This window comes from Misgurnus anguillicaudatus, chromosome 20 (genome assembly GCF_027580225.2).
Source record: "Misgurnus anguillicaudatus chromosome 20, ASM2758022v2, whole genome shotgun sequence".
NCBI lineage: Eukaryota > Metazoa > Chordata > Actinopteri > Cypriniformes > Cobitidae > Misgurnus > Misgurnus anguillicaudatus.
This window is the reverse complement of record NC_073356.2, coordinates 265,188-281,502: the sequence shown is the minus strand read 5'-3', so window position 1 is coordinate 281,502 and position 16,315 is coordinate 265,188. Positions and strand designations below refer to the sequence as shown.

General features: G+C 39.1%; 1 protein-coding gene across 1 annotated transcript in view; it reads left to right on the top strand.

Moving 5' to 3' along the window:
- The window catches only part of zfpm2b (zinc finger protein, FOG family member 2b), a 157,771-nt gene extending 141,777 nt beyond the window's left edge, over positions 1 to 15,994 (top strand). Inside the window, exons 6-8 of the mRNA XM_055219489.2 lie at positions 6,517 to 6,723; positions 7,183 to 7,407; positions 7,696 to 15,994. Of these exons, the coding sequence (XP_055075464.2) occupies positions 6,517 to 6,723; positions 7,183 to 7,407; positions 7,696 to 9,977 (2,714 nt within the window). The 3' untranslated portion in view covers positions 9,978 to 15,994. The remainder of the gene's footprint in view (positions 1 to 6,516; positions 6,724 to 7,182; positions 7,408 to 7,695) is intronic.
- Positions 15,995 to 16,315: the final 321 nt, after the last annotated feature.

Here is a 16,315-nt window from a genome sequence, read left to right as displayed (position 1 = left end):
TATCTGTATTATTATTCTTTATATTCATAATCAGTTGTATTATCTTATGGAGTTTTAAATGCATGTGTTTGAATGCATGAGGAGACTATAGATAGCATGTATCACATGTCAGGGGATTGAAAAAGGGTAACACATTCCACTGATAATGATATGTCACATGTGTACAGTTTGCAAAGCACCAGAAAGTATACACCAAGGGTAGTTTCTTAATATAGAGAAGTGGACTGTGCCATGTGTAAGCATAACATATATGTTCTATATTTGAGATGCTCAAGCAACATGTTTTTCTACCTTACAAGGAAGTTGTAAAGTCTTTCTGTGATGTATAAAAGCTCAAACCTTACTGTACCACCCCAGAGAAATTAAGGGATGACGGGGTGAAAGGAAGGAGAATCAAAGAAATGCATAGGCTGTCATAAGTAGAACATCTTCACTGGTTTCTCTCCTGACATATATAAATAGAAGATTTTTCTTGGCAAGACAATTGGTGTCCGGACCCGTGAATCAAATAATAACGGGGAAAAGGCTTTATTCCGAGTCTACAACTTAATACAAACTTCCGTAAAATAACAATTCATACCTGATCCAGTTAGGAAAAAGAATACTATGGAAGTGAATGGGGCTCATGATTGGCAGAGGTGGACACTACTTGAGTATGTTAAGTAAATTTTCCAAGCAGAGTGTTTATCTTGGGACAAAATTACTTTACTAAAAAATGTTCACTACATTCTAAAGCACAGAATCATACTGTGTATTCCTTTTATATTGCATATTAATTATATTATAATATATTATATTATATTATATACAACAGTTCTTTCTGGTTCTCGAATCTGATTGGCTAAGAGCTATGCGATATTGTGCTGATAACGGCACAGTTACCGCTTCACCTTTCGGATCATTCCGCCACCTAGTGAATGGAGGTCCTCTAAACAGGCTCATCTCTGAATGGAAACACTGCAGACACACACAACCGCGCTGTTTTGAATCACTCTCCGTGTGTCTCATTAGTTCACTAGCTCATAAATCAGTCTGTGAATCCCCAATCAGAAGTTATTATTCCGTCAAAGATCAGCGCTCTTGGATCTTACGTTAAAGTAAATGGGAGTTATGTCTTTGGAAACACTTGGAAAGAGGATATAAACACATTTTTCTGGAGCTATATCTCTTATCAGAATGCGAAAACACAGTGGAACTGCAGGTAAGCACAGCAGCTTTTAAATGTGGACATTGATCATTTATTTAATCGCGACGTGACTATTAAAACATGTTATGAGATATCGCCACTGGTATATTTATAAGCAGCATGCAAAAACATCTCTCTGAAACTTATAAAAAACAGTTTTATATAGTACTGACAAGAACGAAGTCTAATAATAACCGAGTGCTCGTATCGCGTTAAGATGAAATGGTAAACCAATAGTAACATTATAGAAGTATAGTTTTATTAACTTTTACCTCGCGCCAAAACAATAGCAACACAAAAGACACTAAATATGAATAAGAAAACAAGTAATAGTTTCATCATGACACCAAATACTGGTGATTTGATCAAATTTTTGACCATCAGGCCAACATGAGAGCCAGGGAATCCCTGTCAAAGATGTAGCCCAGAGAGGGCGGTGGTCAGCGGGGCGAGTGAACACTGACGTCCGCTCATTCATGCTTTGGTTCTCATACGTACCGAATCTCACTAAGCAAACGTTCAAACAGGCGCTATCTTTACTAATCGACTGTAGATTTAAATATAATACATATATATTCTCGACTGAACTAATCTTAAAACTACACTTTGTGACCAAGAAATTGTAATATTTAAAAACGGCGAATCCGTCCATTAAGTTAATATGAGATTCAAAGCAGCCGAAAGTGTTACCTGTCATTCTGGCCGCCCTCAAATCCGTGGCGGAAGAAGTAGTTCTCAAACAAACAGGCTTTTAAAATTACTCCGTTGTTGTTTTCTAGTTTTCGTTTTTCAAACGTGTGCCGTCGAACTGTTGTATAAAAGCAATATCGCTCTCGGAGTCGTGTGATATAGCTCTATATGATGATACAGAGCTATATCACACTCCTACTTGAGCGATATTGCTTAAATATTGATTTAATACCTAATTACATAAAAATTGTGTACTTTTACTTTTCTTGAGTAAAAGTACAAAAGTACTTTTTACGTAGCCTCTTATGGAACGGCCGAAATTCCACAAGGGGGCATATTTGTTCCTCAGACGTTGCACAATAAACGTGACATCTGAATATATTCATTATAAATTGTGAATGAAAAGTGAGATTCGAACGAATGTCCGTTATTGAACTAATTGTATACACTATTTATATCGTAATTTGGTCAGAAACGTCAAGATTGTGAGATGAACAAATCGTTTTGGATTAAAAGGCTTGGATATTCCATTTCCTTGGACTTTTGGGGATTTATTAATTAAATTTGTTTTGGACAATTTCACCAAAGCGGATAAAGGGGAGATTTTGAAGGTAAGTAAATATCCTAAATCGGCGCCGCCCGGTTCAGGTAACTAACAACTAGATTACAGTTTTATGACTGCTAAAAATCATAATATGCTTTGTGTGTGCGCTTAATGGAATCCCGAAAGTCTAAGCTCTCCAACGATGTGCCGCATGACCGTATATTTTGAAGATTTAATGCTTCAAAGTTACAATGACGTAATGCAGCCTCACGTGCAAGGGAGGGGGTGTACCGTGTACGGCACAGTGTTCCTTATCAGGTTAAGTAAAAGTAAAAAGAAATACTAGATGTTTAATGTACTTACATAATAAAAACCAAAAACTTGAAATTATGAAATGTAGTGGAGTAAAAATTACGATAATATGCTTTGGAGTGTATGTTTTCCAGAGAAAAACACTGATAAAATACGAATAGTTGAAAATTTACTTTTATGTAGAAAGTAAAAATACTTTAGTAGTGTCCACCTCTGATGATTGGTTTAGTTTCATACACTCCTCAAAATGTTTTCCTTTGTGGTCATCAAAACAAAGAAATTTATACAGATTTGTAACAACATGAGAGTGAGTAAATGATGACATAATTTTCATTTTTGGGTGAACTATCCCTTTAATATTGACTGAATATCATATCAAAGATTAAAATGTCAAGTCAAACTTTGGAAAAAAGACTGTATTTGGTTACATAGGTTTTTCCGACACTTGAAGTGCATTTTATATGGAAGTGTTCCTGTAGCACAACTGGTAGAGCTACAATTAGAGGGTGTTGTGGCAAAAAGTCTTAGCTTGAATCTTCATAAGAAAAAATACTCAAGAGACAAAGGTTCCAGGTGCCAAACAAAAATTACTTTATTCGCTCGAGCCAACAAAGTGAGACAATCAATATCCCTCATAGAGGTGCTCAAAGATCATCTGCCCTCCCAACATCTGACTCCATTTTTATACAGTAAGATCAAACACTTCTTATCTGAGATGACGTATATTCTTCTCATTGGTCTCGGTCTGCCACAATTAATTTTATTTGTTTTGATGCAGCAGAAGTGCAGCTGCATCCTGCCTCATATCTAAAATGATATATTCTGTTTATTGGTTTTCATGGCCTTGGCCTAGCTTGCACAGATACCTTATTGTTTAATGTGGCAAAGTACAGCTGGACGATTTCTCTAATCTAAAATGACGTACTCATGTTTATCAGTTGTTTCGACCTTGCTTCTGAAGATAATCGTGGCGAGAACAATCGAGGTATAGTCGCAGGATCGCACCAGGGCTCTTTTAATTAGGAAACGAAAGTTAACTGAGAAAACGAAAGTTTAACTGGGTGTCTTATAGCCTTGTGTAGAAACAACAGGCCTTAGGCCTAATATAATATTAATACAGCATATGATCAGTAATTTACCCAACAAAAAATAAGAGCTGCATTGGGTTGTGACTACCACGGGACCCAACGCAAATCTCGCGGGAGCAGGTGGTTTCAGAATATTTTGCGGGAGACCCGTAGGCATGGTGGGAGTTTTGCATGCAGCCATATCACCCTGTGGATGGGAGGCCACCTGGGAAAACCAGGTTGCTGCTGGTAAAAGTGTAAGTGAGGCCAGCAGGGGTGCTCACCCTGTGGTCTCTGTGGGTCCTAACACCCCAGTATAGTGATGGGGAGACTATACTGTCAAAAAGCACCATCCTTTGGATGAGACGTTAAACCGAGGTCCTGACTCTCTGTGGTCATTAAAAACCCCAGAATGTCTTTTGAAAAAGAGTAGGACTGTGTCCCAGCATCCTGGCCAAACTTGCCCGTTGGCCTACTAATCATCCCTTCATACTAATTGGCTATATCACTCTGTCTCCTCTCCACTAATAAGCTGGTGTCTGGTGGGCGTTCTGGTGCAAAATGGCTGTCGTTGTATCATCCAGGTGGATGCCGCACATTGGTGGTGGTTGAGGAGATTCCCCCTTTCATATGTAAAGCGCTGCAGAAAAGTGCTATATAAATGTAATGAATTATTATTATTATTATTTATGTAATAGAAATGGGGTCAACACATGAAGGAATGCTGAATATATACTATGTGCTCACATCTGGAAGAACTGGTGAGCACTAACGTTAGTAGTGACACATCAGGTTGTTAACAGTTAAATTGTTTGTTTGTTTGTTTGTTTAATTAATCATTTGGTGCGTGTGTATCATGCAGTATATATTTGAAAACTGAGGTGCCACTAGTTGTGGTCTTTGCAGTTATCTGCTTCATTTTCATCAGAGCACCGCCTATAATAAATGTTCTCCGTTTCGTTTTCTGTGTCCGTCTCGTTTAGTATTAACAAAATAAAATAGGACATAACAGAAAGCTAACAAATCTCTCATGATGTGCCCTGATGCGGCGGAGAAGCACGTCTAAATAACACCTGAGTCTTTGGACAAAAACAGACAACTCGTTGTTAAAACTCTAAATACTTAAATTAGTCTGCAATCTGAATTTCCAAAACAAATCAGAAATACATACAAATTAATTTTCATGTATACAGGTATTTACATTAAAGTCTGTAAAATACAATACATGAAGTGAAAAGCATTAAATGAGCAGTAGCATTAATCCTGCACTGGCACATTAAAAACAAACAAACCAACATTCCAAAAGCATTTTTCCATTCAAATTATTATTGCAGATCGAATATTCGACCATTTGTGCACATCCCTAAATTTAAACACAATAGTTTTGAATGTATGTTATTCTGATGTTCATCTGACCAAATGTTGAGTCTGAGCATTTGTGTACAGTTTTCACAAGCTCTGAAAATATCTGCGGGAGCAGGCGGGAGTGGACACAAATATTGCGTGCGCGGGTGGGAGTGGAACAGGCAGGTTGCGGAAGTGGGCGGGACTGGTCATAAATTCAGCCGGAGACCTCCAGACCAAAACCCAATAGAGAATCTTTGGAGGGAGCTCAAACTCCATGTTTCTCAGTGACAGGCCAGAAACCTGACTGATCTAGAGAAAATCTGTGTGGAGGAGTGGGCCAAAATCCCTCCTGCAGTGTGTGCAAACCTGGTGAAAAACTACAGTTTGACCTCTGTAATTGCAAACAAAGGCTACTGTACCAAATATTAACATTGACTGTGTTCAAATACTTATTTCCAGCTGTATCACACAAACAAACAGTCAAACAATCATACATTGTGATTTCTGGATTCTCCTTTATTACCATGTCTCTCACAGTGGACATGCACCCACGATGACAACCTCAGACTCCTCCACGAACTCCAAGTGGGAGAACTTGCAAAATAGCAGGGTGTTCAAATACTTATTTTACTCAATGTTGTCAATATGTTTTGCAGAGGTTTGCATGTACATTGCATTAACATGCCGATTAATTTTCAAAGATTTCACAGATGTTTCGCAACATTCATGATTAAGATTGTTTGGGGCAGTTTCCCGTCCTACTGAAAAATCCAGCTAAGACCAGCATAAGCTGGTGGGCTGGTTTTAGCTGGTCCCCAGCTTGGTTTTAGCTGGTTTTGCTGGTGTAGGAAGCTGGTTTTGCTGGTGTAGCAAGCTGGTCTAGCTGTGTTTTGGTCACATTTTAAGCTGGTCTAGCTGGACTTAGCTGGTCATGCTGGAATACCAGCATGACCAGCTTTGTCAGGCTGGGAGGACCAGCGTAAACCAGCTAAAACCAGCTACCACCTTATGCTGGATCTGGATTTTTCAGTAGGGCGGACAGGGATTAGACTAAAATAAATGTAAGAGCTGCCCAAACTGAAAACTGACATATCTTAAAATACATCATTGCCCTTTTTTGCCTCAAAATGCACACAAGTAAAATTTAAAACTAGTTATATTTCCTAGTTAAACTAAGGCCTAGTCCTGGCTTAAGCTAATCCCTGTCCGGGAATCCACCCTTTAATGTTAAGTTAATGTTATCATATTAATAAACAAAAGCATGTTTTTAAACAGAACAAAATCAGGTTGCTCTTCCTCAACCTCTACGTAACCAAAAATAACTTTCTTTAAACTCACTTTTACCTAGAGCTTCACTTGATTTCTTGCAGGAGAACATGTATGGTGCTCCACAACAAAAAACATTACGGAGGGAGATGAACTTACTGCCTGTGTGGTGGATTTGCACTCTCATCTTCAAACACCAGCCCAATCTCCCTGTGGTCAAGGGATGTATCCGGCCCGACAGCTGGACTCCATCCAGCTTCTTCCTCAGCAAGCAGCCATGGCATCCATACAGCCCGGTGTTATCATAAACAGTGAGTGCTGCATTATCACACAGTGGATACGCTAATTAATGTGTTTCGTTAAAAATGGAAATTGATGTCAAAGAGTCATTACAGCTCTGATGTGCATGCATGCCATAGATAAGGAATTGACCAAGGGTCAAGGATGACCTTCAGTTTTCTGAAGGAATTAGATATTTACCTTTTGTCCATTCTCTTATTGTGATAAGAGAATGTTCACAAGAGTTTGAGGCGAATGTATGTTTGACGGCCTCTGAAGGCTTGGGTTATTTGGTTTTATGCACTCCAACATCCAGCTAGTACTGATATGCCTTTGAGTTTAGGTTCATTAATTTTTATTTTAGATTATTATTTTAGGTTTTACTGTACAGTGCAAAATAGGAAAATCCCTTTATGCATTTGAACTTTTCACAAGCTTCAAAACTCACTATACCAGTATGAATACACTTGTGTCCATTTCTGTCTTTGCAGAAGACATCTTCCCCTGCAAGGCTTGTGGCATCTGGTTTAGGAGTGAAAGGAACCTCCAAGCACATCTTATGTATTACTGCAGTGGGCGGCTAAGGGACCCCGAGATGGCCACAGAGAAAAGCGCCAATATCAGCCATCAAATGCTCCGCAGTTGCACATACCCACAATGCAATATGATCTTTGCAGGCTCCCATGCCCTGGAAATGCACTTATCCACACATAATAGTGAGTAAGATTAGGAAGACTTTTTCCCAAGTAATCATCTCACCCATTAAGACTAAAGCATGACATTTCATGTTTTAAGTCTTTAACTGCAAATGTTATGTGTAACTTACGTCATGAGATAAATATGAACTCCCATCAGCTGCATAGGTGCGGTACCATCACTTGGTGTGGCAGAGTGATGTATCTTGGCTCTAACCCAGGAGGCACTGTCAATGATCTGAGTGATAGCAAAGCTTCTTATTAAAGACTTGTATTAAGCCTTCTTTTTGTTTTCTTGTATCTTTAAAGGTCTCAAGTCAGATGAGAACTCCAATGGAGGCCATTTGAAATGCACAATTTGTGACTACACTGCTGAAACACTTATGGCACTCCAGCACCACATTCTTACCCATCTGTCCAACACTGGCCTGAAATGTGGTCACTGCCACTTCACGTTCCAAACCCCCAGAGAAATGACCAAACATCAGGAATTACATGATACATGCAACACACCCACCAAAGAAGACAAAGCTGAAAAATCTCAAAGTATCCATAAAGGCAGCCCTCCACAATGTAGAGCTAATTCAGACATGAAAGACCTTCAGGAAAGTCCTGAAAGCGGCCCATTAACTGAACCAGAAACCATAGAAAGTGCCCAGACATCCATTAAGAGTGAGGGCAACTCAGGAAACAAGGCCAGTGTTTCATTTTCAAGAGTGAAGTCGGAGCCTTCAAGTCCCCGTTTGGCCTCTTCACCAATTCAACACCACATGCCTCCTGCCTTTCCCATACCTCATTTCATGCCACATGTCCCATTCTCACACGATATTACCGTGGGCCCACAGGCATCTGAGATTTTGGCCAAAATGTCAGAGTTGGTCCATCGCAGGTTACGTCACGGAGTGAACACTTACCCACCACTAATGTACAGCACGCTTGTGCCTAAAGGGGCAACATGCTTTGAATGCAATATCTCATTCAGTAACCTTGATAATTATTTGGTACACAAGAAGCATTACTGCAACAGTCACTGGGAACACACACCCAAGCTGCATGATTTTCCTGGACTTCTGGATAAACCAGCAGGTGCTGTGAGTCCTAAACCTGGAGCTAGTTTGGCTGTTGTGCTAAATGCTGGCCACCCCTCTGAGGTTAAAGGTTGTGAGTCCGCCCCTTGCAATCCCACTGGAGGTGGAAAAGTTTTAGATAAACTCTTAGGGCAGGTTAAGAAATCATCAACTCCCCCTGGTGCACCGGAGAAGCTTAATGGCACACAGTTGGATTTACAAAGCCCAAACATGCCATCCACAGAAAATGACATAGACCCCAACCAGACAACATGTGAGGCCTGCAAGATAACCTTTAGTCGACATGAGACCTTCATGGTGCATGAGCAGTATTATTGTGCCACCCGCCACGATCCTAACGTGAAGCGTGCTAACAATAAAGGACCAGCCAATCAGAAGACGCTTCGTGCACGTAAAAGAAGAAAGGCATATGAACTGGCGAATCCTGAACAAGAACAGATGCATCCTATGGGTGTGCCATCGTTTTTTGGTATTACCACTCTCGGAGCTCCATACATGACAAAAGGCACAGTGGAGAGTTTCAGAGACCCACAGAGATACAACATGATGCAAGGTCTAGTACCCAAATATCCAGAGGCCTCACTGACGATAACAAAATCAGCTCTTGTCTCAAAAAGCCCTACAACATGTAAGGAGGAATGCGATGTACCTATAGATTTGAGTAAAAAATGCATACCACATTTTGGTAACACTATACTTTCACCCAAAGGCCTTTTGGATTATCACGAGTGTGCTGTGTGCAAGATAAGCTTTAACAAAGTTGAAGACTATCTTAAGCACAAACAAAACTTCTGCCCAGGCACCACTTTGCAAAATTCGACCATTGATAACAAAATCTGTGCAAACATCAAAAAGGAAAGCCTGCATAATACTAGCAACCTCTCAGAGAATGTTCGCTTTGAGATCCCAGCCTTACATGTAAAAACTGAGAATCTAAATGCAGTGGCATCATCTGACAGTGAAGACCATCTGATCCCAGTAAAAGATGACCCGAAGAGCCTGTGTCAGCCCTCGAGCACTAAGAAAATGAAACCAAATGAACAAATCTGGCCATACTATGAAATCAAAACCACAGATTACGCGACAGGGATGCTTGTCACACAGAGTGAACCAAGACAAAGTCCTAATGAAGGCAGTGAGGGGGAAAAAGATCAGCCGATGCCTGACGGTAGCCATCTGAGCACAGATGAGAACCAGGGCAAGATGTCATTCATAAATGAACTTAATGACAAGTCAGGAGACACAGAGAATAAGCACAGTTCTCTTGCACCAGACATTCACACAGACAGACCCATCAGCTATAAGGAAAGAACCACTTTGATGCCATCTCCACAAACCGAGGAGGACTCGACAAGCTTCAAGAAAGTATTGACTGGGTCCATTGCGGCCACTAGTAATGTTAAGTACTGCCGCCCATGTGACATCCAATTTAACAATCTATCAAATTTTATAACACACAAGAAGTTTTATTGCTCATCACACACAGCAGAGCATGTAAAATAGTTCTGAAAGCATTCCACATCAGTGCCAAATGTTAGGAGCACTCGATTTGAGCTATAGCACAAAACTAGATGTGTGCCCCCAAATACAAGGTGGTCACAGAAAGATACTCTCTCTCAGAAAGTGGTGGCTCTCAAAATGTTTGGTGTGCTCAAATTGTGTCTGGTGCTAAGAGTTCAAGAGAATAGCCTTATGACACAAAATATACAGTATAATAATAGACAAGATTTGTTAAGAGGGTTTGTACTAAATCAAACTGATGACACGTTGCATTTTGTTTGAAATTTAAAACCATACCAGATGCAACCAGTTTGAAATAGTATTCCTAAATGACGATTATTTATTACTTACGGTCTAAAACAGTTGGTTTTTAATGTACAATATTTTTAAGTCCTTGTAAAGTCAACCTTAAAAAAAATTCAAAGCACACTATAAATGTTAGACCATACCCATCAAGTATCCCGTTTTACCCTTCTTTCCCGCCGTCCTCCCGTATTAGTATTTTCCCGTAAATCACCCGTATTTTAACCTGCGTTATTAAAAATATAATAATGACCCAGGCAGAGAAAAAATACATTCCCAATCTGAGCTCTGTCGCTAGCCTTGCGATAACTGTCAGGAGGTTAGCGTGTGAGTTCAGATGATGAGTGACAACGAAAAAAATAAAACAGACGGATGATGGACGCTACACCAGAAGGAATAGGATGACGTTAGCCAACAGAACTGTTTGCGCTCTACTCTCATGTAAAATTAACCACTCTGGCCACGTTTTTCGTGGGCAGCCGCTATGAAAACCAGCCATTTTGTTGCATTATAGAATACTCTCTATACAAAGTCTGCAACAAATTTCTACAACATCTCACTAAAACAGCGAAGAAAAGTTATGCGAAATGAAAAGAAAAACTGTAAATATGAAATAAAAAGAATGTGTGGAATAAAGCAATGTTAAATGAACAGAAAATATGCAAATAAGTCTTATAAATAAATGCTCTTCATATATATATATATGAGGTGGTGGGACTGCTCGCGGTGGGCCCTGGAAAATTTCCCTTATTTTCCAATCCAAAACTTGACAGGTATGTGTTAGACATGAATTGCTGAAACACTCCACAAAGACTATGTAGTAAAAAAAACTATGTAGTACTGAATTGCAGAATTTTTGCAGTTTTTCACCATTTCTTTTTTGAGAATTATTTGGGGTTAAAATGGTGCCTTAATGATGCACTTGAGCCACTGTGCCTGGTCCCGCCCCTGACACAGTGGACACACCCCTAGCATTTGAAAGCAGAAAATTCTGTCTCATTTTCCAAGATTTTGATAACTTATTTTATTTGGCGTTTTTTCCATCATTCAAATTTGGCTGGGTGGTTAATAATATCAAATTTCTCTGTGGTGTGACACATGCAGAACACATTTAAAGGTGGAATACGTAAAATTTTTACCACTAGATGGCACCAAAACACAAAACATCAAATGGCGTTGTTTAATGACGCTCTGAAGCAGCGTGGAATTATGGGATTTGTAGTCTTTAACTCAACCGCTGATGGCCATCAATCAGACGCGAACGAGAAATCATGTTGACGGATAAGGTAATCAAGTCTTATAAATGTTGCGTTTGATGACATTGTTTATTTCATTATGTGTGATGTTCAAAACTGCTAAATTGTTAGTCATAGATGTTACAGTATTAGGCCAAATTCAATGGTTAACAACAGCACAGAATTAAGTTTTCAACTTACAATCTACAATGATTTTTCACATAATGTATTGACAGTACAAATCTTTTGTTAAGTGTCTTAAAATGACCATTTATATTGCTTTACAATACCTCTTGATGTGCATATCGTCCACGGGAAGACGCGCTTATTACAGTCTACACACTAATGTTGGGATCAATATAATAGCATAAGTTTTTTGAAGAGTTACGAATCAAAACAACTCACCCATCGCGTAAAACACAAGCAGGATCAGAATCTCTGTCTAGTTAAATGTTGTCGCGAAGCTCTCTCCATATAGATAATGCAACACCAAATTGTTCCTCATTCTTTCTCTCGTTTTGTTCCAAACTCTTCTTGGGTCGTTTGGTTGGCCCGTACGCTTACGGGAGCTGTCTTTGCTGACACAACCAGGGGCAGACGGTAAAGAGTAATCCATAAGTCCATAAGCAAGCGAGTAGCCCGACAGGCGCTAACGCATAGTTACGCATTTGTCCACGACACTGGCTGCGTCTGAAAACTCAAGGCAGTGACTTGTTGCCTCGCTGCCCCATGAGGCGATGACTTCGGGGGCCTGAAGGCAGCTCAGAGAAAGGCTTTCAGGCGCACTTCAAAGGCAGCGTGTTTGAAATATAAACAGAGAGCGCCTTTCTGATAACTAATCACATATTTGAAAACTACAATACTAATTTCTTGCTAGAAATGCAATTAAAATGTGTAAAAAGTGAAAATATACCTTTATTTACACTAAACTTGTGCTCCAGTCACTTCCTTGGCCGCCATTTTATTTTTTCGAACTCGACCACTGTTGTCACGTGGTTTTTACGTCAGTAAAGGCGGTGACAAAGGCTCACGTGGATATTAACGTCATTGACAGGAGACTGCACTGCCCCGTGTCAATGTTTTGAATGGCAATTTTCTCACGATTTACAAGTAGTTAAAAACATTACAGCTATTGATAGTAATCAGCTGGACAAAATATATAACACTGGCCTAGTGGTTTTTGGACATTTTACTGCAAATATCTTACAAATTGCACTTTTAATATCAGACTTTACAGGACTTAAAAATATGTTTTGTGCAATTTAAGTGCACTTTAACAGTAGGGTGGCCATTCGTGCCGGTTCCGCCGGACGCGTCCTAAACATGTTTTCGGGTTCTTTCTCCGGAAGTCGCGTTGGTCGACCGCATACGTCATCAAGGTTTAATATTTCGGGTTTCATTTCAGAAAAGCAACTGTTACATTTCAAGGTAAGAATGAAACTACAATGATTGTATGTCTTAAAAGAAATACATCTTCATTTTCTAATGTATTTTAACTGAAATGTGATGACGTATGTGGTCGAGCAACACGACTTCTGGAGAACGAACCCGAAAACATGTTCGGGACGTGTCTTGCGGAACTAGCACGAATGGCCACCCTATTTAAGAGACATATAATCTTTCAAAATTAGATAATAATTGAGTAGTAGATTTTATGTAACCAGTCATCTAATTGCCCCATTCATAGTCAAAATTTTATTAATGTGGCATTGTATAATTTAATTATTCAAGATTGTTGACTCAGTGTCTATTGGTTGACAAAGTCAACGTGATGAAAACGCTATAAGAAACACATAGAGGGAACAGACTTCAACAGAACATCGGACATCTTCTCTAATTATTTTCTATTCCAATTATTAAAAGATTTTCAGATGATTTCATTACTACAGTCTGTCCATTTAAGGGCTTATTGCAACCATAAACACTTACGATTATCTTCAAATGGTGTCTTTGACGACGGTATACTATAAAAATTAAGGCCATCTTTTTTTGGTATTCCTATTTTGACACTCAACAGCACAACAAGACATTTTCTAGTGAGTTATCTTGCTCGTTTCACATGTGTGTAATTCATTTTCTGCCATCACATTGCGCGCACAACTTGCAATGATGTAACTATGACGTCTACTCGTAAAAAGTCTATAGCACATCCAAGACAAAGAGAGCAGAGAGATTTGCGATCATATGTCACACAGTTCCGAGTATGGACAAAAAAACGAAAGCAAACATTTGAGAGCCCACATCCAGTTTTGACTTTGAAAAATGTGCTCTCACATTACATTTGTGAACTCTTGACATTTGGAAGTATAATAACAGGATACCAGCTTCCATTCATTCAACTGTTTAAGGACACATTTAGTGAGCTCCTTTATCACAGTGCCCAACACGATCCCTTTTTTTAAACAGCCAGATAAAGTGAGTCTTCTGGCCATCCTTTGCAAAGACTAAACATGACCACTTGTCCGGTTCTCTTCAAATTCTCAATTTTCACAAGTAGTAGTTTTTCCCTAATAGTCACTTACATACAACATTTATACAGTTCTGTATTGGTTTACATACCAGCAGGCAGACAATCAAATCAGCAGGTTTAATCTACAGTCATTTCATAGAAGATTTTTGATATATTTGTTGGGTATTGTGTGGTAATACTTTGTGTGTTTAAGTATTTATTTATTAATAGTTCCAGCTCTAAGTGATGCAGATTTGTAATTAAAACAAGTTTACAAACATTGTCTTTTATGTCTTATTTAGAAAAACAGAGAGAAGCCACATAAATAGTAAAACAATGATGAAAATTCTACTAAAAGTAATAATGTAGATATTGGACCAACCTTTGCTTTGTCCAATGTCTCAAAACATCCTTAAGGGCAGGGTAGGCAGGAGTTATCTAAAGGAGCTTTTTTGCAGATTTGTTTGAACTGTCTTTGTATACAGATGCATAATTTAATTGTGGGTGCTCTGAAAAAAAGAGTATAGGACTGGAGTGTCTGTGGACCTCTCACGACTGTTTTGAACACAGTTAATTATTTCCATTCGGGACGAAACAAATTATTGGCTTGCGCGAATATCACTCTCTCTCGCGACCATGGCACCACCCGTTGCTATGGGATCTGCCCACACATGCGCACGAGGCACTCTAAGAAGAGCAAAAGTATGGCAGAGAAAGTGCATTCACAACTCACAGTACCTGCATATCCAGTCAGCGAAGGCAAACAAGGCAAAAAAAGGAATAAACGAAGCAATCAATCGAGAGTAAATATCACGTGGCTTTTCCTCGAGTCGATGATGCGGTAGCGGTATTGTGTCCGGAGTGTAGTCCTCATCAGAGTCAACAATGCTTTCATCACAGAAACACTGCCATGCAAAACACTGGCTTAATAGTGAGTACTAAAAGCCATCCTATCTGTTTATATTAATAGTGATAAAGTTAGGTGTATTATTACATGTGATTGTGCATGATGTTGTTACATGCACCACGCTCCTTCCTCTCCGCTCGTCTGAGGTAAATCCTTCTCCCAGCAAAGCTGTCAGTGTCGCGCGTTCATGTGTTTTGGGGGCGTGGCTTTAGAAGAAACCCAGAAGGGAGGGGTGGAGTAAACGGAAAAATTGGCTGTGTTTGGGGCAGTCGTGAGAGGTCTACAGACACTTGATTTTTGTACTCTCTTTTTCAGAGTGCTTGCATGTTACTTGTGTATTGATATATGGGGACAGTTTAAACAAGTTTGTAGGGAAGTTTTTTTTTGGATGGTTCCTGCCTATCCTGCCTTTAAGTACTGCCAATCAAGTTTTTTCTTCTTCTGAATAATCATCGATACATGTAGGGGGCGGTTTCCAGAACAGGGATTAGACTAGCCCTAGACTAAAATAATAATGTAAGAGCTGTCCAAACTGAAAACAACTTGCACTGACATATCTTAAAATACATCAGTGCCCCTTGTTTGGCTGAAAATGCACGCCAGTAATGTTTTTGGTAAGGCATGTTTGTTAAAACAAGTTATATTTCCTAATTAAACTAAGGCCTAGTCCTGGCTTAAGATAATCCCTGTCTGCGAAACCACCCCCTTAAGTATAGTTTGTCCTTGATGTTTCTTTATGCTTCGGTATGGTTTTTCTAATGCAGAACTCTTCTTAAAAAGGTGATCTGTACGTGTGTTTGTTGATTCATGGTCTCTTTTTAAATATTTGGCTTCAAATGCAATACTTTTTAAAAGATCAAACATTTAAAAGCAGAATTACAAAAAGGTACCTTTTATACATGGACCACAGAAATTGTCTTTATGATGCATTTACGGAAGTATTACTGAAAGATTAAGGTTTACACTTGGTACAGATGAGACCTTGTAACATTTGCTAAACAGATTGTTGTCAAAAAATGTGTTGCTATGCATGTATCTGTATGGAATGAAATTCCAGAAATGTTGGAATGTTATTTTATGTGGCATAAATATTAAAAATCATCTCAGGACAGCCTTGTGTAAAATATAATCATTTTATACAGTATAATGAATACAGAACCGGTACTTTTGGCCTATATCTCAAATTCTGTTGGTTATGTGTATTGTACAAAACACTAGCACCACCTAGCGTCACAATTCATATGCCATATCATTACCCTAAAACAGTAAAGCTTGGTTTGGAGGTCTCTTTATTCAAATACACAAATTCAACCCTGCCTCAAAAATTACGCATTTTGATAATGTGACAAATTACCTGTTCTTTTAACTAATATGTACCAACAACAACCCCAGAAATAATTTACTTGGTGTCCTTTCTAAAAGAGCTAGCCTACAATTTAGCCATGAG